A 25,016-nucleotide genomic window follows, 5' to 3' on the forward strand; every position below is an offset into this window, starting at 1 on the left:
AAGTGCGTTTTGTTTGATAAAGAAAGAAAAGGAGATGTGGGAATTGAAAGAGGGTTTCAAAATACGATACCATGTTTTAAAGAGCCTTGTCTGTGTTTAGTCAGAGAAGTGGGGAAGCATCAGGCTGTGATCACCCCTCATCGAGCTTGCTCTGCCTTTACCTTGCCTCGAGGCTAAGGTGTAAATGTTTGTAAGTGCTAATGTTGTTTAACATATTTTGCCTGTTTGTCCTATTAAAATTTAATTAGCCAGCTGCTTGGGAAGGGTGACTTCAACCAAGCTCGAGGGAAAACAGAAATCCTCCTGTTTTTCGGTCCTTTCCTGTGTGGGGTTTAAAAAAAAAAAAAAAAAAAAAAAAAAAGGACCAGGTAATGGATCTCATTATGTGGAAATAAATCCCTGTGCTGGGAAGGGGCAGGTGTGTGTTCTGTGACGGTTGGGGTTACTGAACGTGAGGTGAGGCGCCGTGAGGTAGGACTCCTCCTCAAGGCTTCCAGCCCCCGGGAGGAGCCGGGTGTGGGACCTCACGTCCTTTATTTCCCCCAGTGCCGCCAGAAAGCGCTTCGGAAGCGCTTGGTTTATCGCGACACACCTCCCGGCAGCCCCTATCGCCGACAGAGGCGCTGAGGAAAGCAGCGGCGCCGCCGCCTACAACCCCCGGCGTGCCCCATGCCGCCGCCCGGATGCCGCGCATGCGCGCAGCGCCTCCCGGAGCGGCGTGTGGGGCCGCCGCGGGGCCGGGCGCCCGCAGTGGGGGGACGGGCGGGCGGCGAGGCGGGGGGGCGCCGCCGCCGCTGACGGGAGCAGGTGAGCCGGGGCGGGATGGGGGGTCCTGACCCGATCCGGGGGGCTCGGCCGGCCGCCCCTCAGCCTCTGGGGCTTCCCTTCGCCTTCTTTTCCCCTTCCCTTCCCGTCCTTTCCCTTCCCTCGGGGTGGTGGGGTCGGGGGGGGACCATTCCCCGCTGTGCCTGCCTCCTGCCCCCCGGCTTTCCGAGAGGGCTCCGTGTCCGAGCAGGCGCTTCTCTGCCGGACAGGTGGCTTTCAGCGATGCTCTTTGTGGTTTTTGTTATTTATTTATTTTTGGTTTGTCCGTGACGGCACAGCATCCTCACTCACGATGATTCACGATGCCTCAGGCATGGCTCAATGCGATGCTCTTGGAGGGAGGAGGGGGGGGGAGCGGTCGGGATAAAGTAGTAAAAGTGCCGCGAGGAAATGGAGGCTCCGTCGGCTTCAATGCACGGGAGAGCGAGGCCACAGCTTGCTGCAGGTGAGGTGTGCATCAGGTGGCCGGTAGCAGGAGGCTAGAGCCCAAAAACCCCCAGCAGAAGGAGCAGGGCGCTGCCGTGCCGCGGCAGGGCTGCTGGCTGGGCTACCTGAGGAGCTTTCCAGCTGCTCCGGAGTGCTGGGGGGGAAAAGCCGCTGGAGCGAAGATTTATTTCCTTACGGCTTTCCGGATGCACACAGTGTGTGTGTGTGTGTGGTTTTCCCTCTGCGGAAAGGAAGGTTGGGTTCTACCCCAGAGAGTTCACGAAGTAAAAAGGAGGGGAGGGCGTGAGGAGAGGCACCTTTTAAGCACCTCTGTGCTTAAAGAGGTCGAGTGGGGATGGGTTGTGTCCCCTTAATATAAGGGTGTGTTAATGCCGTATTTAAAAGGCCAAAATGCCAGGTGCTACCTTCTTCTCTTCCTGTTTAGGGTAATATTTTGACAACAGGTCTTCGTAATCTCAGGGAGATGTCATTCGTAGCAACCCTCCCTCCAAAGGAGGCTGAAGGAAATACGTGAGCGGCAGCGGAGAGGAGGGAGCTGGTAAGGGGGCGATGAGTAACATCAGCCAGTGAGTGAGGGAAACACAGCACAGCTGCCAGGACTGCAGCCATCCCCCAGCTTTGGGGTCTCCACTAGTGCCATTTTGGTACGCCTTCATTGCCGTGCTGTTAATCTGTTGCTTGCTTTCCTGTGAGAGGGCATCTTTTGCAAATCTCAGTGTTCCAGAAGACCTTGAAGATCTTAAAGATAGCCTATACTCAAAATACTTCACTTCTGTAAATGAATGCCTCTTATGTGAGGTGGCTTGGTAATCGTAGGGACTGCTGGATCAGTGATCTGCATGAAATGAGCTGCGGGCCTCAGTCGCATTCTTAATGAATCGGTCTGCGTGATGCCAAGTTGCCTGCCATGCTCGGTGTTTGTCAGGCTGCTGTGACCAAGAAATCAGGGAGTTTGGCCCTGAGTGGTACTGCATTTGACATTGCAGCTGTTTTGGAAATAATTGGGGTGCTTGGTGCCCATTGTCCTGGCTGTTAACTGGAGGCTTCTTACCAAAACACGAGAAGGGAAGAAAGCTTGTGGGGGAAAAGAAGTCCTTGCAACTTTATCAAAGGTAAGGATGTGCTGGGGCATGTGGCCCTACAGCTCCTGTAGCTGGTGATCACCGCTGCTGGTTGGTGATCTGCATCACGTCGGTGACCCTGATCCTATGCAGACTTGAATCGATAGGATCTTAGGGACTCTGTAGTTGTCAGGTGTGATGAGGTGGATGGAGAGTTTCACTGCATGCGATGAATGCAGTGTCCCAAATGTCCCTCGAGAGCTGGAGAGGTGTTGGCATTTCAGCGTTGTATCCTCAGCAGCACAAGGACTCGTTTGAACTTCTTTCCTTGCCACCTTTCATCAGACAGTCAAATCCTGAGACACGCAGAGCTCGCGCAGGGTGACTGGGGAGAGGTGTTTGTGTCTCACCGTGCTTGTCTGCTGTCCTGCTGCTGGCTCCAGGGAGGGAGGAGGAGGAGGAGGAGGAGGAGGATGTTGTCTTGCCACGTTTGTTTTGGCTCTGAGGAACTCTCAGCTGTTTTTACACAGGATTGCAACAAGTGATACTGGTAACAGCAATTCTGGTTCTGGCTTTAAAAAAAGTGCCTTAGGGGAAGAAGAAATGTATTTGTTTTATGAGATAGGAGAGAAAAAGATAGCATTTGGTCATTTGTATGATGAGAACTGTTGTCACTGCCCAGTCAGTGCAGTTTCTTGGCTGGGTAACACCTGATGATTCAGAGATGAGAGAAAATGTCCATAACCCAACAGCCCTTTTGTTCTGGGCAAGAATTCTTCCTGATCCCCAGAAATGGGAAATGTGGTTATTTTTGCCTTGTTTTGTTACAAATGCTAATGATTGTCACGCAGTTTGCTTTTGTTTTTCCTCTCAGTTACCCACGTATATGCGCTTCTGCAGGAGCAAGATCCGAGTAGTCTAACGCGAGGTGTTAGATGGGAGCTTTGCAAGCAAGTCCTGGAGCCCTGGCAGGTGTTTTGAGTGTTTAGCCTCTTCAGAAAGTTGAGTTCTGGAAAGACAGAGCCCCGGAGGGGATAAATCTTGAGTGCTGTGGGAGATATTTTCCTTGAAAAGCCGTTTTTTTGGAGCTAAATGAAGTGAGACCTGCTAGGTGAGGCTGAGGTTCTTTTGCTGAGACTGTTTGTGCACGAGCGGCACAGTGACAGGGGAAGTGACCTGGATCTAGCCTTTCCTGCGTGGGAATGACAAGCCCTGGCAACTAAAGCTCTGCAGATCCGTCAGAGGCTGTACCGAGGCAGAGTCATTCCTCAGGCTGTTCCTCTGCCACTGGGAGCAGTAGGATGAGAGCAGCCTGGGAATCAAACTTCCACCTGGGAGCTCGTGGGGCTGGCTCTAGATGCAGTGGAGAGCCTTGGATGATTATAGAAAAACATATGAATAGCTGTCAGTGATGTCTTTCAGCATTTCTTTGGTTTGTAGAGCCTCAAGTCTCTTAACAAGTGCTTGCTTTCAAACTTCTGTAGAGCAAATGAAGCTGGACAGTTGCTGTAACCCCATCACCTTTCACAGACCTCTTAGAAACGGTTTGCAGGCTTGCCGAAGTTCACAGACCAGGGGTTAGAAACATCTTTTGGAAAGGTTGGGAGGAAAATGAGTTTTTGTGGAGTTCTGCAGAAGTGCCCTGGTGCTATACCGTGCTTATTTGGATGAAAGCATCCTTTTATTACACATCAATAAATTGCATCACGGAAAGGTGTTTGGGGTCCACTTAGCTGCTAACCAGAAGCCTCTGGATTGTGTTTGTGTAGCAGTATTTGATGTGAAGCCACCTTTGCAGCCTTCCCTGAAGACATGGGCTCTCACAAACCCACCCTCTGGCACCCACAGGTTTCATCCCACCACGTTTGAAGTGAGGAGAGTTTCACCGTGCAGCGAGAGAGGTGGGAGCAGATACCTCTGTGTAGTTTGTGTCCTGGCCCTTTTTTTTTTTTCCATCCCTATTCAATGCAGACTTGAAAAAACAAACAAACAGCCCTCAGCTATTGTTCCAGAGCTTGGTCTGGCAGAACCTCCTCATGTGAGATGGGAGGAGCGCTCTGTGCTCCCATTGCATATCCTCTCCCCACGCAAATAATGGGAATGCCAGGAAAGGGGAACTCCTCCTCTTGTGATCCCGAGGGTCTGGGCAAACCGAATTCTCCACTGCGGTGCAGTTCATGCTTAGCAGGTGCCCAGCGTGTGCTGTGTAAGGACAGACACCTGATTTCCAGGGCTAAAAAGCCAGGGTTGGGACACAAGGGCAGGAGGTGCCTGCTTCTTGTCTGTGCTTCATCGCTTACGTAGGTAGTTGTGAAGCTGGAGTTTCCTTCTGCCTGCGTACGCACAGAGCAAATATTGACTCGAGGAACTAATGGCATTTGCAGCTCCGGGATGTGCCTCTACCTGGCCCGAAGGGGAAGGCTCTGGGGGAAGGGAAGGCAAAGGGGAATTACCGGGTTCGGGGTTACTGGGTTCCTGCTCCCCTTGCCTGTTGCAAGTCAGGATTTTAACTCGGAAAACAAAACATTTCTGAGTGTGAGGGGGCAGAAATGAACTGCCTGATCCAGGGCAGGCTTCTTCTCTGATTTCTAAGAGAGGGACACACAGTCTGGATGGCAAACTGGATGCAATCTCCTTGAGGTTTAAAAGCTGAGCTTCTAGGACTGCAACAAAGCGTGTGGCCTTGTGTTGCGTACTGTGGCTTTGCAATCACTTGTCTTTCCGAAAACTTTTTTATCTTTTTTTTGAAACACAGGAAGAATGTAGAGAGCAGTGGAAAGCAGCTGGCAGGGGGATTGGCTGCGTGCAGAGCATTGCTTCGTGTTCAGTGGGAAGTCGAGCTTTTTCCCGTGCTTAGTGGCAGAGGAAGTGATTGTGTGCGATGCTTCCCTGACAGTGGATGAAAGTCTGGCAAGAATTGTGGTTGTTCTCCTTCTGGTGGTGGTTGCTGGTTGCCCCCTGCATGGCTGTTAGTTGTAGGGTCTGCAGCATACAAAAGCAGTGCTTTGTCAAACTCTTCAGTGCTGCTTTTCTGCCGGATTTTATTTCTGTTTGGCTAAAATCATCAGAGGAAGAACATCCCTGGGAAGGAGTTTTTGTTCCAGAATAAGGATCCTACCGAAAAGTTCCTGGAGGCAAGGCTTTCGGGAAGGTTTCCCTAGGAACCAGAGGCAGGAAAAACCTGCCCACCTTGTTCAGCGCCCTGATACCAGGGGAGGAAGGCCAGCAGAGGAGCTGTTGCTGCCAAGGCGGAGGCCGGGCTGCGTGACGTGGGCAGGGGGAGGTGTTCCCCAGCGCTGCACCTGCCCTGGGACCTGGAGTCCAGTCTCCTAGTCCTTGTGGTGTCTTACTGGGGGCAAACTTGGTGCTAAGAGAGCAAGTGGGGCCACTGGGGTGACAGAAGGACAGGGGAGAGTTCACAGAACTCAGAGGTAAGCAGCTGGTCACTGTGTGGACAACATAACCTCAGAAACAAAAGCTGGACTTGTTTTTTTTTCCTCCTTTTTGCTCTAAGTTGGTGTCAGATCACAGTGTCTGTTCAGCCATGCCGGCCTGTCTCCTGCCGAGAACTGTTTCACTCTGGGAGGAAGGAGCCTTATCTTTTGCGTTCCCAGATGCCTTCCTAGCTGCTTATCTGAGCGCTGGAGCGAGGCTCTTCTAGGCTGCAGCTGCTTGCTGAGATGCAGAGGCAGGAGCAGCAGTGTAACCTTGCAGTGGTTTGCAGCCAGGAGCAGCTGTACTGCAAAGGGGAAGCTGGAAAATCCATCCGAGGTGTGCAAACATTCCTTTTTCCCAAGTTCTTTCCTAAGAACTCTTTTAAGCTCAAGTGGCTGATATATCCCGACTTTCTCTGCTTGCTGGAGGTGGCTCTCGCCATCTCCCACACACACAGAGCTATGCGAATTATCCTGAAGCCCAAAATACCCGTTTCTGACCACCAAACTATTCTGTTGCTGTACTGGAAACCCCTTGTCTGAATCTGCCGTGAACTGGTGCCAGGAAGGTAAGGAGGCTGTGTGCTGGTTCATCATGAACTCTGTTACCTGATGCATTTCAGAGGAGCCTGGCTCATTGCAGGGGGTTCTCCCTGGCATGTTCTCCACATTCTGGGCTAGTTGATCACAGGAAGGCCTTGTCAGAGATTTTCCTAGTGCCCTTCAAGAGTTTATGCCACAGCCTAACACACATCGCTCCTGTTTTGTGCTGATGCTCCTAAAACCTGTTTCAGACTTCCTGAGTCTAAAGACACCCCTCAAACCCTCGTCACCATTCCAGTCCCTTCTCCATGGCTGGTGAATTCAGAGAATGATCCGGTGTTGTTTTAGCATCCGTAATTAAATACAGGACTCACTGTGATGGAATTTGGCTTGATTTTTGGCATACTTTCAATCAGCAATGCCGGTGGTGTCCCACAGAATTTGGTAGATGATGCCGTACTCTTTCTAGCTGATAGGTGTGAAATGAAGAGGGAATTCCGCTTTTTGAAGGTTAATTTTCCTGTGGGGAGCTTAAATACTGAGGGATTTTAATTCTCCTGTGGAGAATCTGTGCGTGAAGGGTCTGACTGTCCCTCGCTGTGCTCTCAGATATGTATTGATAAGATGCCCTCATAATCAATTCTTTTTTTTTCTGTTTGTAACAGGATAGTGACCTATCACCTCTGAGACCAGTGGGCAGCCTCTGCCACGCAGCCTTACCTAGCACGATGTCAGGTGAGCAGACAAAAATGGACCTTCTTATTTGATTGTGTTTTCTTTCTTCATCTACAGCTTAGCAGAGCAAAGTTACGGGTTCCTGTAGATGTCCTTTTCATTAACATACTTCTCTGTGTAAAACAGAGGGAGAGCAAGTGCCCTGCTCCTTGTGACACAGCTGCCTTTTTGCTCAGGGAGAGCTCAATTCCTCCTTTTGCCCTGTGCTGAGGCTGCTTCAGCCATTGAATACAGAGGAAGGAGGAGAATGAAATGCAATTTGTCTTCCCCCATGCCAAGGGAAGCCGAGCTGCTCGGTGGGACGCCACCTGAGGCTGGGAAGGGGCTCACCTGGAGCACACAAGACCACAGCAGGTGCACGTGGGTTGCTGCAGCTTTCTACACACGCGCTGGCAACCTCCAGAGGGAAGGCAGCAGCCTCCCAGGCCTTCATCAGCAAGGGGAGCAGATGAGCATCCTGCTGAGGGCTCTGATTTCCCATTTTGGTGCCTGGCTGGCAGAGTGTGCGTGTCCACAGGGAGTCCTTCGGGGTTCTCACTGCTGCGTGTTGCTCTCTCTGTTTAGGCCACCACACTCCCTCTGCTGGGGGTCCCTTCTCAGCGCTCACCCCCAGCATTTGGCCGCAGGAGATCCTGGCAAAATACACACAGGTACGGCACGGGACAGGGAGGGTAAATGCTCTGGTTCTGTGCAGAAATAAGGGGACTCTGGTGGCTTTTGGGGTCTCCAAACACCGTATGGGAAAGGAGGGAGGGAGGCACTGCTCCACCAGTGGTGTGGTTGCAGACACTTGTTTGCCACTCGACCTTCATTTGTCTCGTGGCTGTGGCTCTCGCAAGAGGATCTTGCAGGGCCTCAAGAAACTTGGGCGAGTTATTGCCCTGCTGTGTGGCAACTCTTGCTCCACTGTGAAAATGTTGACACTCGGAGGGAGCCTCTGTCACCATCAGGCTGCTCTGGGCGGCTTGCACAGGGCAGGAAGGGCTCGCCTCAGGGCTTGCCGCCAGGTGGGCAGAGCAGGAAGGAAGGAGGCAGCCCTGGAGCTCTGCAACCTGCCCGCGGGGTTTGCCGAAGGCAGCTGCGCCCAGAGAGGCAGGTTAAAGCTGATCTGGGAGCTCTGCTAGGGCACGGGACGAGTGGGTGGGCTTGTAGGGAATGGAGGCACCTGTAGGATTTTAACCTCTGGGCGAGGAGCGCAGTGGCTCAGAGGGCTCGGTGCGGTGGGACGGGGCGATATCTGCTGGTACCTGCTGGGCTGTGCAGTGGTGAAAGTGTCTGTTCTCCTTCCTCACGCCCCCAGAAAGAAGAGGCCATCGAGCAGCCCGAGTTCAAGTATGACGAATTCGGTTTCCGAGTTGATAAGGAAGGTAAAGCCAGCCCCATCCCTCCCCATTTGGAAATGGGGACATTTCCAGCTCTCAGGCCGTGCAGCGTGAGGGCAGAGCTTGTTTGCACCATGCCCTGAGGCACCTTGAGCTGTAGAGGATCCTCTCGAAGCAATGACCTGAGAGAGAGCAGTTTCCCTCAGACAGAACGTTTGATGGATTTGTACGTTCTGAAGCCAGCAGAAAGGTTTGGATTGCTTTGCTGGGATCTGTGTTAGGATGAAGGATGCCTTACGTCAAACCTGTGCTGGCACTGAAGTATATTTTGGAGAGATGGCCCGAGATTAAGGTGCCCTCTCATCGTGAATTTGCCAGTGTTCTTATTAAAGATCTTTTTGGTGATTAGCTCTCCCCGAAGTTAACATTTTGTGCCTCATTACTTGCATGAGCATATGGCTTTCTGCTTGTCGCCGCCGAGGCTCGCTCTGCTTTTGTCAGCTTGATTTACAGATCCTCACAAAACCCAGCAGGATGACTGCTGCCAGGGTCTTGTTTCATTCCTGCCATGCTCTGCTGTAAATCAGGAGTGAACAGAGGCTTCGGTGCCTTTTGCTTACAACCAAAAAATTGCTACGTGGAGAAGAAAGTTAGAAACCAAGCTCTGCCTTCCCGTGCTCTGGCTGGAAGACACGAATGTTTTGATGTGCTTTCTTCAGATGGATGTGCTGCTCCTCACCCGTCTCCGTGTCTCTCCCTTCCCTTGCTCTCAGACGGTGCTGAGACCAACTCCAGCAAGCTCCTGGGGCTCCCGCTGACAGAGGAGCCGCAGCAGAGGCTCAAGTGGCAGGCTCACCTGGAGTTCACGCACAACCACGACGTGGGCGACCTCACCTGGGACAAAATCGAGGTCACCCTGCCGCGTTCAGACAAGCTGCGCTCGCTGGTGCTGGCCGGCATCCCGCACAGCATGAGGCCACAGGTGAGAGCGCTGCCTGGCTGGGCACAACCCCCTGCCCGGAGTAAGAGGCAGAGAAACGAGACCGCTTTCTTTTGGTTGAGGGGGTGCCAGGTTATGGCTCTCAGTGGCTCCTCCTCTCCCTGTTCAGCTGTGGATGCGCCTTTCTGGGGCCTTGCAGAAGAAGAGGAATTCCGAGATGTCGTATCGGGATATCGTGAAAAACAGCTCTAACGACGAGACCATTGCTGCAAAACAGGTGAGAGAGACTGCCTAGTGCTGGCTGGGCAGGAGAAATCTCCCCACCAGCATGCCTGCTCTGAAGCTGGGGGGGGCTGAGTGCAGACAAATATTTCTTAGGAGCCACCAAGTCGCTGTCTGGCTTTTTTTTTGCATGTGTTATAAGGCCATTAAACTGGCCCCAGGTGCTTGGACAGGGCCTTCCTCAGTCCTTAAGGACTTGAGAATTGTGGAGGGAAGCAGAGTTCCCTGAGGCAAGGAGCCACGGGTAAGTACAGAGAGCAGAAGGCTGTCGGGTGCTGCCAGCTGACCATTTCCTCGTTCGTGGCTGTCTGGCAGATTGAGAAGGACTTGCTCCGCACGATGCCCAGCAACGCCTGCTTCTCCAACATGAACAGCATCGGGGTGCCACGGCTACGCAGGATCCTACGGGGGCTTGCCTGGCTCTACCCGGAGATTGGCTATTGCCAAGGCACCGGCATGGTGAGTTGCTTTCCTGGTGGTTTTGCAGTGGGGTCACTCTGTCTGTGGCAGCTGTGCTGGACTTGAGGCAATTTTTGGATTTGAGGCAATGCTGCCAGACACTGCGGCCTCCAGACTAGTTGAAGGGAAATTCATTCTGCATGGAACACTTCCTCCTAGGAGAGGTGGAGCAGAGCAACACCGTGTGTCCAAAGGGGTGGAATAATTCGATCTGTCTGTGGGGGAGGGACAGACAGGCTTCCTCTCTCTGAGGAGAAATCCCTTCCATGGGAGAGACTGCAGGAGAGACAGTAGAGAGAAAAGAAGGTGCTGGTGACAGTAGAGAGAAAAGAAGGTGCTGGTCACCTAGGCACAGGTCTGTGTGAGGAGGGGAGAAGAGTTCCTCTCCTCTGCAGGCTTGGCACGCAGGCTTTCTTCCTTCAAATCCCAGGTGGCTGCCTCCCTGCTGCTCTTTCTGGAAGAGGAAGATGCCTTCTGGATGATGTGCGCTATCATTGAAGAGCTGGTCCCTGCCTCCTACTTCAGCACCACCCTGATGGGGGTGCAGACAGACCAGCGCGTCCTGCGGCAGCTCATCGTGCAGTACCTGCCCCGCCTGGACAAGCTGCTCCAGGAGCACGACATCGGTAAAAATGTGCCCGTAGCTTTTCTGGCCAGGGTGCTGTGCAGGCAGAGATCGCTGTGCTCCTTTCACAAAGGGAGAACAAGAGCTGGGAGGGCAGTGCTTGGGGGAGTCCATCCCCAAAGGTTGGCTGAGTTCCCCTGTCGTGATTCCTGTCTGTGTCTCTACTCACAGAGCTGTCCCTCATCACCTTGCACTGGTTCCTCACCTCTTTCGCTAGCGTCGTCCACATCAAGCTGCTGCTGCGCATTTGGGACCTCTTCTTCTACCAGGGCTCCCTGGTGCTGTTCCAGCTCACGCTGGGCATGCTCAGCATGAAGGTAACTGCTGCCCCCACTTCCTTCTTTCAGTGCTTAATGGCAAATTTTAGGGGCAAGGTTTTGTATCCACTTCTTCTGTGTGGTCTGGGAAAATGTGTGAAGGGCGAAGGTGAGTAAGGGGAAAGTAGAGCACAGCAGGTGCTACACAGCGTGTGAGACTGAGTAGTTTCCCTTTCCTTGACCCCAGGAAGATCCCTGCTGTGCCTGCTTCTGGTGGAGTAGCTTCTATTTGATTGATTTGACTTCATTTCAATGGTGGATGTTAAATAGAGTTTGGGGAGCAGAGCTCAGTGCAGTAGTGTCCTGGTTTCAGTTAGCACAGAATTAATTTTCTTCCTAGTAGCTGGTGGAATGCTGTGTTTTGGCTTAGAATGAGAAGAGTGCTGATAACACCCCGATGCTTTAATTGTTGCAGAGCAGTGCTTATACTAAGCCAAGGACATCTCAGCCTTTGCTCTGTCCTGCCAACGGGCAGGCTGGGGGGTGCAGTAAGAGCTGGGAGGGGACAGACCCAGGACAGGTGACCCAAACTAGCCAAAGGGGTATTCCATACCATCTGACGTCATGCTAAACAATATATAGGGGTGGCTAGCCGGGGGGAGGGGGCCGGACTGCTCGGGGTTAGGCTGGGCATCGGTCAGTGGGTGGTGAGCAATTGCATTGTGCATCACTTGTTTGTACATACTATTATTACTTTCGTATTATCCCCATTGTATCATCATTATTATTCTTGTTATTATTATTTTTGTTATTTTTTTTCCTGTCTTATTAAACTGTCTTTATCTCAACTCACGGGCTTCACTTTCCATTTCTCTCCCCCGTCCCAGAGAGGGAGGGGGAAGGGTGAGCGAACGGCTGCGTGGTGTTTAGCTGCCGGTCGGGTTAAACCACGACAGTCTTTTTGGCGCCCAACGTGGGGCCCGAAAGGTTGAGATATTGGCAGCATATGAAGGAGTTCGATCTGCTTCGGAGGTGGTCGGTACTGAAGCGCAGCTCCTCCTAGCACCCCGATTACCGGTACTAGGCTGGATGTTCAAGGGAAGGGTCCCCTCTACGCATCATGCAACTGATGCTACATGGAGCAAGTGGGTTGCACTGATTACTCAGCGGGCTCGAATAGGAAACCCCAGTCGCCCAGGAATATTGGAAGTGATCATGGACTGGCCAGAAGGCAAATACTTTGGGATATCATCAGAGGAGGAGGTGGGTCGTGCTGAAGAAGCCCCACGTTGGGCGCCAAAAAGACTGTCGTGGTTTAACCCGACCGGCAGCTAAACACCACGCAGCCGTTCGCTCACCCTTCCCCCTCCCTCTCTGGGACGGGGGAGAGAAATGGAAAGTGAAGCCCGTGAGTTGAGATAAAGACAGTTTAATAAGACAGGAAAAAAAATAACAAAAATAATAATAACAAGAATAATAATGATGATACAATGGGGATAATACGAAAGTAATAATAGTATGTACAAACAAGTGATGCACAATGCAATTGCTCACCACCCACTGACCGATGCCCAGCCTAACCCCGAGCAGTCCGGCCCCCTCCCCCCGGCTAGCCACCCCTATATATTGTTTAGCATGACGTCAGATGGTATGGAATACCCCTTTGGCTAGTTTGGGTCACCTGTCCTGGGTCTGTCCCCTCCCAGCTCTTACTGCACCCCCCAGCCTGCCCGTTGGCAGGACAGAGCAAAGGCTGAGATGTCCTTGGCTTAGTATAAGCACTGCTCTGCAACAATTAAAGCATCGGGGTGTTATCAGCACTCTTCTCATTCTAAGCCAAAACACAGCATTCCACCAGCTACTAGGAAGAAAATTAATTCTGTGCTAACTGAAACCAGGACAAGTAGAGTAGTGCCCAGGCTGTGAGCTGAGCGTCAAATCGCATCCAGCAGCACCAAGAGCAGAGCTGTCGTGTGCTTACTGTTCCGTGTGGTAAAATGATGGCATCATTGCAGGAGGATGAGCTGATCCAGTCCGAGAACTCTGCCTCGATCTTCAACACGCTGTCGGACATCCCCAGCCAGATCGAGGACGCCGACGTGCTGCTGCGGGAGGCCATGCGTGTGGCGGGCTCGCTGACGGACGTGGCGGTGGAGACCCAGCGTCGCAAACACCTGGCCTACCTCATTGCCGACCAAGGGCAGCTGCTCAACTCCAGCACCGCTGTCAACAATTTGTCCAAAGTGAGTGCCCAGATCACTGGGAATTAACCCGAGCACACGAAATACAATAAGAGTGGGATTAAGGCATTAGTGAGAAACCGATATGCTGAAATAACTCTGGAAGGGAGAGTCAGAAAACAGCAGCAGCCTTTGAGAAGCTGAAAAAGAAATTCATCTGTGTTTAACCTCAGACTGCAGTCTGCAGCTGCAGATGTAGTAGCTCCCGTTTGTCAAGCCTGTGTGGAAGATATATTCTGGATGCTCCTCTGTGTGCTTATCGGCAGACAATCATGCAGTTCTGAAACGTAATGGGCATCCACTTAGAAATCTAAACACAATTACGTGTAGAACTGCTGCTGGCAACAGGTAGAATTAAAACTAAAATCATTCAGTTGAATCACAGTTGGTTCTCGAACTTCAATTATGCTTTTGTAATAATTGGGCTATAAATAACTTGTTGCGCATGGAGCAGGTCAAGCAGGAGAGCTGATTCACTGCAGCTGGAACTGGAACAACTGTCTAAAATTGCTGGGTCACTTGTCTGCCCCTTCCAGCAGTTGCTGTCAAGACCCCTTGCTCAGACCTGACCGTTGTGGAGGGTTGCTTCCTTTTCCTGTACTAAATCTGCTGTAATGTGTGCACTTTTCTTCTTTTTCTCTTTTCTCTCTCCCGTGTAGATTGTGCGGCGCAGGACTCAGCGCAGGAAATCTGGCATTACCTCTCTGCTGTTCGGTAAGGACAGTCCTGTGCCTGCCCTGTGGTGTGGATGGATCTGGCAACCTAAGAGGGAGGGTGCTGAGTGACAGGGAAACTCTGAGAAGAGGAGAGAGCTAGAAATGAAGGATGAGGGGGAAGAAGTGTAGTTTTCTATTCACTCGCTTTGGTCCGAGCTCAGAAAGTGAGTTTCAGATCAGCTGGTAAGTCCTGAAGTGGTGACTGATAGTGGGCTGCAGCTCAGCCCTATGCAACGTCCTCCTTGCACTGCCCAATGCCCTAACACATCTTCTGGCAGACCACGTGCAGTCCATGGGCTGTATGCTGTAGTCTCCTGATACTGCTCCTCTGAGCTCAGGAGCATCATATCTGAAGATCTGAGACAGGACGGGATGGCCCAGTGGGTCATCCATCAAGTTTTTTAAGTCAAAATTTAAAAATGCAGACATCCCTCATGCTTCTTCCTCTTACCTGCTACAAGAGTTTGATGTCACGAACAAACGTCTTTGATTCTTTACTCTCACTGCTTATGAGCTCGCCCAGCATACGTCCAGAAAGCACATGGCCAGGATAGGTTTTGCATAGATACAAAAATAACTTCTGTGGCTTTTGTAATAGCCTTCTCTATCGTAAACCTCACTGTCATCACCTTCTGTGCAACTGGCTAGCTGTCTTGAAATTGCTACATCTCACCACAGAAATTTGTTTTTCCGGGGAAGGAGAATGTACTGAGTTTACAAAGTTTAGATAATGTTCCAGTTGTGGTTGAAATGGCCTGAATAAACTTAAAGCTGTGTTTTACTGGTCTCTTCAGAGAAGAGCTTCTCTGATGGTCTCTGGGAAGCTCACATCTTGTCAGAGGCTTTGCTTACACGCACGCACAGCATTGCATAGAAAAACGATAGTACAGCACTGGTGAAGCTGTAAGGTTGAGCATGCAGAAGTGAAGAAAGGAAGGTTGGGAAGGTTGTTACTGCAACCTGGACTCTTCTGTGTAAGGCTATCATACGGTCAGTACACACTGAATCTGTAGGGAACGTAGCTGCCACGTGCATCTTTCTTGTGTCTCAGCCTCTTCTTGGCCAAGTTTGAGCACCTTCCTTGGAGGTGATAGTGAGTATCCCCAGGCAACAAGGTAAATTTGAAGTTCAAGTGTCAAAATGTATCAGTGGTGGAAGATGATTGATGATCACTGAGGTGATTGATGGTGGCTTTTATGTACAGTGACTGTCATGCTTTTGTCCTAATGTTATTCTTAATAACTAAAACATTATTTAAAATGTGTGTGATAGTGGTTTTACCACTAGTGGCACCTAGTCTTGCTCTGGGTGGGAGTAAGAATTTATCCAGAACCTAATTCTTCTTCCATAGAGAGAATGAAGATGTAGAAGTAACTTGGACAGGGGTCGTACAATCACTGGAGAGCTGTTTGGAAGGGACCTGGAGGAGGTTGGTAGTCCGACCTCTTGTGTTCATGCTAGATCAGGTCAGCCAGGGCTTTCTGTAGCTGAGCCGCAAGAGGTTGGATCAGATCTCTAACAAAGAAATAGAAAAAAGAAACGACGAAAGGCCGTACGTGTTGCCCTTTTCCTGTTAGCTGGTCGTTGCCCCAAGGAGACCCAGGAGGGCTCGTCCTCCTCTGCACAACTGCTCGGTCTTTGCAGCTCAAAATAGAGCCTCATCACACGTGGCCGGTCCCGCACTCATTTCCTGTTTTGGAAACACCCCCAGGTGCAGCGAGGTGAATCTGGTGGAAACCCCAGGCGCTTTCCTCTGTGTTTCGTGTGTTTGGAGGTGGGAGGGTGCAGAACTTTCTTCCTGGCTCTCCTGCTCGTGTCTGGGTGGGATTCATCAGGGTGCAGGATTTTGGCCAGAAGGGGCCAAACGATGAAACAAAGAGTCAGCAATCTGTGTAAACCAGGGCAGCCCACGGCTAGTGTGGCTGTGGTTGTAGTTTCTTCTTTAGTCACATTCTGTTTCAGCAGCGTGAATTTTCCAGGAATCTCCCCCACGGTCTGCGTGATCACTCGTCTATTTACGATCTTCCTCTCTCTCTGAATCTGCAGTGAGGCTTCTTACGTCCTACCCCATTGCCTTAGGAGGAGGTTTTGTTAATTTTCATTATTTGGCCTTGGAGTTAGTGTGTGTTCGCCTATTCTAGTCCAGAAGCAAAGTTCGGTTTTTCTCTTATGCTCTCTGTCTAAATCTGACTCTTATTAAATAGAGCAAATGGAAAAGAATTATAAAAATCATTTTAAATCTAATGTTGTGTTTCCAGTTATGTTCTTAAAGTTTGGGACTTTTTAATTAGTATCACTTGGATTAAAAGACACCATTAATCACTTTTCAGTAAGCAGGAGCTATTCTTCGTGTACGCATCGCAAAAATAGATCTAGGAAAATACACGTTGAATTTAAAACAAGTGATATTTCTTAGGAAAAGAAGCAAATGATTAATCACGTACCCAATTTTTAAGGCATTCAGACGCATTCATTGCCTAAATAATCAATACCAGTAGGTGTCTTTCTGCATAAATGAATAGGATTTTTGGCAGCTTATGTGGGAATTAGTAAAAGTTGGAAGTTGGGTTACTTTTATTTTGTACTTACGACCATCTGTATACACCAAAATGTTTGAACTTTGGCTGTTAGGGAGGCAGAGGTGATGGAGGATGGAAGCTTCTCTCTCATGGCTCTCACTTCTGGGCTGACACAGGAAAGTGGCCTGTCTTGGTTTTCACATCTTTTTCAGGTCTCGGTGAAGGAGATGCTCTCACCCTGTACACCGTGCAAAAATTAGGAGTAGTTTGCACAAAAGCTGTTTCAGTTTTAAGAGCATTTCAGTTCCAGAAGACTTTTGCAGTGTCCCTAGTTCTGAGTCTGACCATGGTGCTGCCCCTGTGTGCTGTGCAGGCAGTGCAGCAGCGGCTCGGCACGCTGAGTAGCCCAGAAAGATCCCAGACAGCGTCCTCCCAGTCCCATGTATTTGTTGGAAATAGCAGCTCCTTAAAAATTGGGACAGCCTTGTTGATAATTCTTACTTACATTAGTGAGTAGATCGGCAGTAGGTTCCTGCCTTAATGCAGGCAGGCTTGTTTGATTTCTGGCACTAATAAGAAATAAATATCTCGCGCTTGGTTTCCTTTTCCTCACCTTCCCCCTGGCCGTGTGGGCTCCACCAGGGGACGACGACCTGGAGGCCCTGAAAGCCAAGAACATCAAGCAGACGGAGCTGGTGGCTGACCTCCGCGAGGCCATCCTGCAGGTGGCCCGGCACTTCCAGTGCGTGGATCCCAAGAACTGCAGCATTGTGAGTGGGACGGGGGCTGCCACGTGCAGAACAGGCGCTGTAAGCTCTGGGAGATGAGCTGGGAGTCACCTGCTGGTCTTCATCCTCTTTGCTCTGCATCCTTGTGCCAGGACCTGACCCCGGACTACAGCATGGAGAGCCACCAGCGGGACCACGAGAACTACGTGGCCTGCTCCCGCAACCGCCGGCGCCGCGCCAAGGCCCTGCTGGACTTCGAGCGCCACGACGACGACGAGCTGGGCTTCCGCAAGAACGATATCATCACGGTGCGAGGGGCAGCACGGGGCACACCCAGCCCGTCTGGGAGATCCGCTCAGGGTAGCTGGGGGTCCGAGGGAAGCACTGGGTGGCTCTGGGATGAGGCAGGATGTGAGTATTGTTCTGTTGGTCTTTCTCAACACAACTACAAAGGCCCTTTCCTGGCTGCCATACAGCAGAGCCAAAGCTTGGTTTGGTGCCAGTTCAACGCCTCACACCAGGCTGTGGTAAGGCTGTAAAAGCATCCATTTGCCTTTTAGCTGTGGGCGCCCCATCTGGAAGTGGGGAAAGAGGAATGACATTATGTTTGCAGTAGCTTTTTGCCATTGAAAACCCTGCACCACATGAGATGAAGGCATTGGCAAAAGAGGACAAGGCAGTTCCTCATGGTGCACACACAGTCAGGCAGCTGTAGCCCTCCTCACCTGTGGGGGGAGAGTTCTGTGTCCTGCCTCCATTCCTTGCTGCTTGCGAGTCGTCGTCTGATGCTCTTCAACCGCTGTTTCCCACCCCCTGTCTTTCAGATCATTTCCCAGAAGGACGAGCACTGTTGGGTGGGAGAGCTGAATGGACTGAGAGGTGAGAGCGGGGCAGGCTGAAATGGGGGGGGAGAGCAGGGTGGGATGCAAAGGGTGGTGGTTGGGTGCACATCATCTCCGCTGCTGGTGGGCGGGATCCCGTAATTGGCTCCCTCCTGTAGTTGCCTGAATTCTTGTGATTTTTTCAGGCTGCTTGCTTCCTTCTCTGAGGTTGGACTCCATGAACTCTGATTAATTCTCAGCCCCCACTGGTTTCTCATCTCCCCTGTTTGTTAGGCTCACCTCTTTTGTCCATCCTTCGTAGGTTGGTTTCCTGCAAAATTTGTGGAGATCCTGGATGAGAGAAGCAAAGAGGTAATTAAACAATAACAATACTAATTGAAAAGGGCCCTGTATTGCCCTCACTGAGTGCATTTGCGGGGAGCTGAGCGCAGTGCTTGGAGACCGGCTCTGGGAAAGCTGAGCAGCCGTAGGGCAGGCACGCAGCAGGATGCTGGGGCAGGGTTTTGGCCTGCTTCCCTCTGCCTGTGCTCTCTTCCTCCTTTGAGGCTGTCCCTGTGGATCTTGCCGGTGCTTTCTGGTCACCACAGTGGATTCTTCCCCAGCAGCTGTGCCTGAGGGAGCAGTGCCTTGGTTCCCCTGGTGAGATGCCAGCTGTTTCGAGCAGGTGCCCCTCGTGGGGCAGTGCTAGGCACAGAAGTACTGGTGGCCCAGCAAGTCCCAGGGGGCCAGCACTGACCGTGGCGCCTCACACAAGATCATAAAGGGCCGAGGGAGGGGGCTGGGAGTGAAGGAGGCGTGCGTGGAGCAGCTGTGGGTGAGCACACCACCTCCGTGTGCTGTCCCAGTGCACTGAGCTGGCTCTTGGTGCCCCTCAGTACTCCATTGCTGGTGACGACTCGGTGACAGAAGGGGTGACGGACCTGGTGCGAGGCACGCTGTGTCCAGCCCTCAAGTCCATATTTGAGCACGGACTGAAGAAGCCGTCGCTGCTGGGGGGCGCCTGCCACCCCTGGCTGTTCATCGAAGAGGTGAGGCGGCTCCCTTCCCTTCCTGGGGCTGGGCCGAAGGGGCTGTATGGCGGTGTAGGGTCGTGTGCCGACTGTCCCTCTGCCTCCCTAGGCTGCGAGCAGGGAAGTGGAAAGGGATTTTGACTCCGTGTATTCTCGCCTGGTGCTCTGCAAGACGTACAGGTAAGGCCCCGTTATTCACACCCTGCTCCTGCGTGCCCATCAAACTGCTGCTCTCCACCTTGGGGAGGTGCCCCAGCCTCCTCGTAGCTGTGTGCTGTGATCTTTTCAGGCTCGATGAAGATGGCAAAGTCCTCACCCCAGAGGAGCTGCTTTACCGGGTGAGCGCTGCCCCAGCCCAGCCGGTAACAGGGCTGTTTCCTGGGGGGGCTGCTGGAGGGCGCTGCCCTTCAGGGAGGTGCTTGGGAGTCTCCCTGAGCTTCCCCGACTGGGGAGAGGCACAAATGGGAACTGTCTGGCAGCCTCAGCCCCTGTGATGCTGGTGGGTGGCACTGGGTGAGGCTGGGGGGCTCTGGGGAGGGCAGCGTTCGGCTGTGCTGCTGACACGGGATCTCAGCTCGGCCCCGGCTGAGGCTGAGCTGCGAGGAGACCATAACCACATCTTCCTGCCCTCCAGGCAGTTCAGGCTGTGAACATGACGCACGACGCCGCACACGCACAGATGGACGTGAAGCTTCGTTCCCTCATCTGTGTGGGACTCAAGTGAGTCACCCGGGCCTGCCGCCCCCAGCGCCGGGGGTGCGAGGAGCTTGGGATGGGGCAGAGCAGGCTCACGAGCAGCGGTTGTTTCAGCCTGCCTTGGGGTCGTTGGGGTGTGCTGGTCCCGACGGGGACAAGATTGTGGGCTGGGGTCAAGGCTGGGGCTGAGAACAGCCTGTCCCAAAGGGGCAGAGCTTCTTCCCATGGCTTCAGCCGAGTAACGTGCCTCCACCCCCTCGCCGCAGCGAGCAGGTGCTACATTTGTGGCTGGAGGTGCTGTGCTCGAGCCTGCAGACCGTGGAGAAGTGGTTCCATCCCTGGTCCTTCCTGCGCAGTCCCGGCTGGGTGCAGATCAAGTGTGAGCTGAGGTGAGTCTGGCCCCTCGGGCCTCGCCTGGATTTCCTCCTCCCCTGCGGCAGCTGGGCCTCACCGTGGCAGCTTTTGGACCCTCTCCCGCCAGCAGCAGCGCCGAGATCTCTTTCCGTGTGCTGAGGCAGCAGCAACCGTCTAGACAGCCTAATGGGATGCGCTGGGCCTGCCGGATTTAAGGGCAAGCCCTGGCTCCAGGGGAGCTGTCGTGACAAGCAGGCAGCAGCTGCCCGTCCCCTCTGCACTGCACTGGCTCCCTCACAGCCTGGGGCAGAGCTCGTTCAGCACAACCACAGCACCAAGGGGCTGCTTCTGAGCTGGAATGGGGTTGTGGGGAGCAGGAGCTGAGCCCTGGGCCGTGGGCTCTTCCCTCAGCCACTCGTGTCTGTGGTGCAGCAGAGCCCGGGGCTGCGCTGCTGTGTCAGGCTCTGTAGGGGCTGCACTTGAGTCGCGTTTTCGAGCTTCTCCTCCAGCCTGGGACTGGCAGGACGGGAAGTCCAAGCAGGAGGTGGAAAGAGGGGAAGGTGGAGAGCTGCTGCTGCTCTGTCAGTGCCAGCAGATGATCCCCACCCTTTCAGCTGGGTGTTTTTCTTGGGTGGGCTGGTGCAGTTGTGTGCCCGGGGGCAGCAGTGGCGGGCACGGGCTGGGAGCGTGCTCTGGGCGTGTGCCTGAGCACCGGGCTGTGCTCTCCTTCCCTTCCAGGGTCCTCTGCAAATTCGCCTTCAGCCTGTCTCAGGACTGGGAGCTGCCCATAAAGAGGGAGGTGAGTGGGCAGCATCTCCTCCCCTCCTTCCTCTCACGGCCCGGGGCAGGGTCAGAGGCTTCAGATGGAGCCATTTTCCACAAGGCCTCCCCCCGCTGCGTGGAGGTGGGCAGTGCAGGAGCTGCCTGGCTGCTGTGCCCGCGTTTCACCCGCGGATGCTTCCCCCTCACTTTTCGGGGCGCGGCGCACTGACCCGGCTTTCTGTCTCCCTGCAGGAGAAGGAGAAGAAGCCGCTGAAGGAAGGGGTGCAGGACATGCTGGTGAAGCACCATCTCTTCAGCTGGGACATAGACGGGTGACCCACACCCCGCCCCGGCCCGGGGAACCTTCTCAACGGCACACGCTCCTCTCCCCCACCCCGTCCCCTCCCCACACTTGTACCCGTGACAAAATCCCCCTCGGGGGGCTGCCAGAGCTGCAGACCCCAGGGCGGCCACGGCCTCGCGGGGTGGCTTTGGGCTCTGGAAGATGGGAATGGGGGGAATGGGGCTGTGGGAGCAGGGCCGGCGCCGCTGCTCCGGACCAGCCAGGGGCTCGCCTCCAATGGGGAGAGGGGAGGTGAAGCCCAAAGCACTTGGAGGGGTTCCCCTGACCTGGGGCCGGGGCAGGGAAGGGGAATCGGTGTTGGCCTCGTCCCACTGCTCTGGCAGCGGGGTGCTGACAAGGTGCCCGAGGGCACCAGCCTGCTACCGCCGGAACGTCTCCTCTGGGAGACAAAAACCAACACTCCCCTAAAACCCCCGAGTGTTTCATGCTGTTGTTTTAGTCTCTAGCTGATTTTTACCGTTAACCAAAAAGCTGTAAATTATCTCCAGGCCCGTGTGTATATTTTGGCACTGTTGTAGCTCAGGATGGGGTTGAGGTGGGAGCTGGCTCAGGGAGACTTAACTCGTCCTCCTGGCCCCGCAGTTGGCGGCAGGGCCAGGGCGGGAGGGGAGAATTGCTGCTTTGTGGTGGTGGCTCTGGATATGGAGTCTGTGACTTTCTACTGAAAGCGCTTGTCTGTGAGCACAAAACTACTCGTGAGATGACACTAGATTCTTACTGCCCTTTATTCCGTGGGTTTGTAAATAAAAACTGCATCTTGGGAGAGTGCTGGGCTGAGCCTTTGTTTTTGCACAGGGCCGGGGATGGATTTAATTCCTGAAGTCTTCAGTCTTCAGTAACTTGAGCCCCTGAAACACGGGAAATACTCAAAACCAAGGGACTAGGGCTGCTGGTGGCCAGCAGCAGTGCCTGCAGGTGGAGGGGTTTGTCCAAGAGCAGCCCGTAGCTGGGCGAGGCAGAGCGGCCCCGCGCCCTCCCAGCAGCGCAGCGCAGCAGAGACGCCTCGGAGCCCGTGGCTGTTTGGAATTTTTTTAATAAAATGGATTTTTTTTTTTTCTTCAAATATTTGTAACTGAAAAAATAATTCAATTTAAAGATCCGTTCTCTCCCCCGTCACCTCGTCGCCTTTTCCAGTTGAATACTCGCTCTGGATCCCATGCCCCAGCGCCGTCCCTCGCGGGCGGTGCTGCCCACCCCTCGCCGTTCGCTGCATAGTGGAAGGGGGAGTGCGTGCTAGTCAAATACACGGTACAAACAAGTAGTGGTTACAGCAGAAAGATTCAGGATTACATTCAAGGTAGAGGCAGAACATCAGGCTTTTTTTTTTTTTTTTTTTTTCTTTCTTTCTTTCTTTCTTTTCCCAATGGGTGCAAAAAACGTCCTTCCAGGGGAATACCTCTTCCAACAAAGAACTATTGAACTATTATTCAAACAAATAATAGTAAGAAAGCAGAGAACCGGGCTAGCCTCCTCCGGGCATGTCTCAGGGAAAAGATCACTCTCGGGACAAGACACTGTCTTCCCCCTGCCCCTGGCCACAAGGTTTTCGTGTGCTCTCCTGGTAGAAGCCCTTTGTGCAGAGGGGCTCCGGCAGGGTCGCGGGTTTCCTCAGCCAATTTCAAGTCCGTTGGGCAAATTGAACGAACTCCTACAGGTTTCACGAGCGGAGGTGGGGAGGTAAAGGCGAAGGGGAGCACCCGGGAGCTCCTCCTTTCGCCGCCCACCCAGGGGAAGGGTGAAATCGGGCGCTGGCGCTGGCACCTCTGCCAGCAAGGAGCGGGGGGGGCTGCAGGTGGAGTGCTCCCACCCTCCTACAGGAGCAAATTGCACTTGGATACTTGAATTTACGAATTGCCACTTGGTAATTCCTTGTACAAAAGAAATCACACAGCTGTTTTGTTTTTTTTTTTTTTGGGGGGGGGAGGGCTAACCTTGAGCTCACTGCGGGCTAAAAGGAGCTGATTTTGCTGAGTACGACAAACAGGCAGCCTCATTTTTTTTTTCCCCCTTATCCTTTAAAACCTTGGAGGGAGGGTTCTTATCCCCCTTTCTACCACGCCACCCTACTTCCCTCGTAAGAAACCACTTGCCTCCTGTGCCCACATGGTCCCATGGCTGGGCAGCTGCCGGGGTGGGGGGAACAGGCTATAACACGGCCCTTGCCCAGTCTCCAAAATCTTGTGCTGCAAAGAGCGCAGGGCAGCAGCCCGCAGGGAGCAGTGAGGTTGCTTTTTTTTTTTTTTTTTTTTTTACCTTTTACCTCACTGGCCTGCAGGGAAACACTGAGGATTTGCTGCAGTGGAGCCGAGAGCAGCTGCCCCTTCCTTTCTCACCCCGTGGGGCAGCGCCTCTTCCCTTTCCTTGCCTGCGGGCCCTGCCAGCCTTCCTCGGGGCACGGGCACCCCTTTGGAGGGCTGGGGGGGAGCTCCTTACGCTTGAGGCACCTGCTGCAGGGAGGAACAGCGCAGCTGAAGGCAGAAGAGAGATTGCACGTGGCCCCGAATGATATGTTGCTCGTTGCCAGCTGTGCCCGCCGCACGCTCCCCAGGGGCGGCTGGGGCTGAGGGGTGGGCTCCAGGCACAGCCAGAGGTCTGGGGGCAGCGAAGGACAGGGTTAACACACAAGGATCTGGATTTTAGCACCTTAAAAAAAAAAAAAAAAAAAGAAAAACAGAACCGAACCGTTGCTGCAGCCCAAAGCAAGTGAAGCAGCGGGCAGGCCTCTGCCAAGCTCAGCAGGATTTGGGAAACCAGCTTGGACAGTACCAGGCCGCTGGGAAACCCTGGTTTCCTTTGGCTACGTTGGGAAAAGCTGCCTGCTCTGCCCAGCTCCCCGCGGCCCTGCAGCACACCGGGCCCTCCCCGACAGCCTCCTGGAGCTGCCGTCCCTGCAAGGAGCGTGCTGCTGCTTTTGGGACGGGCTCGGGACCAATCCTGCCACATCCTGCAGCGAGGGAAGTCGTGCCCAGGAACATCCCAGCACACGGCTCCTGCCGGCTCCCTCCTCACCTGAGCTGGCCTGAGGCCGCCAGCCCCGGAGCTGCAGCCTCCCTGGCCTGCTTCGTGCAGGAAGGACACTGTTGGGGGAGGAGTACAAATACTAGGAGCTCCTTTCTTTTTTTTTTTTTTTCTTTTTTTTTTGTTGTTTTCTTTTTTTGTGTGTGTTTTTTGTGTGTTTTTTTGTGTGTTTTTTCTTTTTTTTTTTTTTTTTTTGGTTGACTGGCCTCTTCCCCCTGCATGCCCGTGCCCTCCCACGCCCGTTCCCTTCAGTCTCTGCTCACAGAGTTACAAGCACGAATCCCAGTGCAGCTGCAGGTCATGTCCATCAAGGAAGTCTGTGGAAAAGAGGCTGGGAGCCGCGGTGCTGAGGGGAGCCAGGCTCATGACGGACCCCCCTGGCAGCTCCAGCCAGTCCATGCTGTCCAAATTAGCCTCAGCCAGATCCAGGGCTATGCCCCCGGCCGGCTCGTGAGCAAAGTGCAATTCCGAGGTGTCCATGGGTGAAGGCGGGTGGTCCAGGATGGCCGAGCTGCTCAGCATCTCACTGTGGAGGTCGTCGATCAGGGACAGGGGCTCCGGCCCGTCGTGGCCCGCCGTCAGCAGCGGGAGGCCGGTGCTGCTCTCTAGGAAGTCCTCCAGCCGGCCCACGGGCACCGGCTGCCCCATGGAGCCCGGCCCCGGCAGCTCCGAGGCCTGGTGGCTGCTGGGCGGCGAGGGGCAGGCGGGGGCCGCGGGGGGCTCTTTTCCAGCCGGGGACGACTGCTCCTTGAAGTCGGCAGAAATCTCTGTGCGGGGAGCAAACGCGCGAAGCGGGGTGAGGAGAAGCTCCGCCGCAGACAGCGGGAGCCCTCCCAC

At 53.5% G+C, this 25,016-nt stretch overlaps 2 protein-coding genes across 4 annotated transcripts in view; one reads left to right on the forward strand and one right to left on the reverse strand.

The window, feature by feature from the left end:
• Window positions 1-735: 735 nt before the first annotated feature.
• SGSM3 (small G protein signaling modulator 3) lies at window positions 736-22,554 on the forward strand. Its single transcript, XM_084298375.1, has 22 exons — window positions 736-807; window positions 6,976-7,045; window positions 7,610-7,695; window positions 8,346-8,412; window positions 9,141-9,349; window positions 9,477-9,584; window positions 9,905-10,048; window positions 10,479-10,674; window positions 10,845-10,990; window positions 12,946-13,173; window positions 13,830-13,884; window positions 17,048-17,175; window positions 17,286-17,441; window positions 17,958-18,012; window positions 18,277-18,326; window positions 18,851-19,003; window positions 19,095-19,165; window positions 19,275-19,323; window positions 19,620-19,705; window positions 19,948-20,070; window positions 20,774-20,834; window positions 21,050-22,554. The coding sequence occupies exons 2-22, from the start codon at window positions 7,039-7,041 to the stop codon at window positions 21,131-21,133; spliced, it is 2,262 nt and encodes a 753-aa protein (XP_084154501.1). The 5' UTR covers window positions 736-807; window positions 6,976-7,038; the 3' UTR covers window positions 21,134-22,554.
• MRTFA (myocardin related transcription factor A) overlaps window positions 22,181-25,016 on the reverse strand; it is a 73,884-nt gene continuing 71,048 nt past the window's right edge. For all 3 annotated transcript variants that reach the window (XM_084298350.1, XM_084298348.1, XM_084298349.1), the window contains one exon: window positions 22,181-24,946. In XM_084298350.1, the coding sequence (XP_084154476.1) occupies window positions 24,447-24,946 (500 nt within the window). In that variant the 3' untranslated portion in view covers window positions 22,181-24,446. The remainder of the gene's footprint in view (window positions 24,947-25,016) is intronic.

This window comes from Netta rufina (assembly GCF_964035555.1).
Source record: "Netta rufina genome assembly, chromosome: 1".
Lineage (NCBI taxonomy): Eukaryota > Metazoa > Chordata > Aves > Anseriformes > Anatidae > Netta > Netta rufina.

Coding starts and splice junctions, on each gene's coding strand:
- SGSM3 (XM_084298375.1), top strand. Junction 10,049..10,478: donor ATTGCCAAGGCACCGGCATG/GTGAGTTGCTTT, acceptor TTCAAATCCCAG/GTGGCTGCCTCCCTGCTGCT. Junction 19,324..19,619: donor CAGAGGAGCTGCTTTACCGG/GTGAGCGCTGCC, acceptor CCTGCCCTCCAG/GCAGTTCAGGCTGTGAACAT.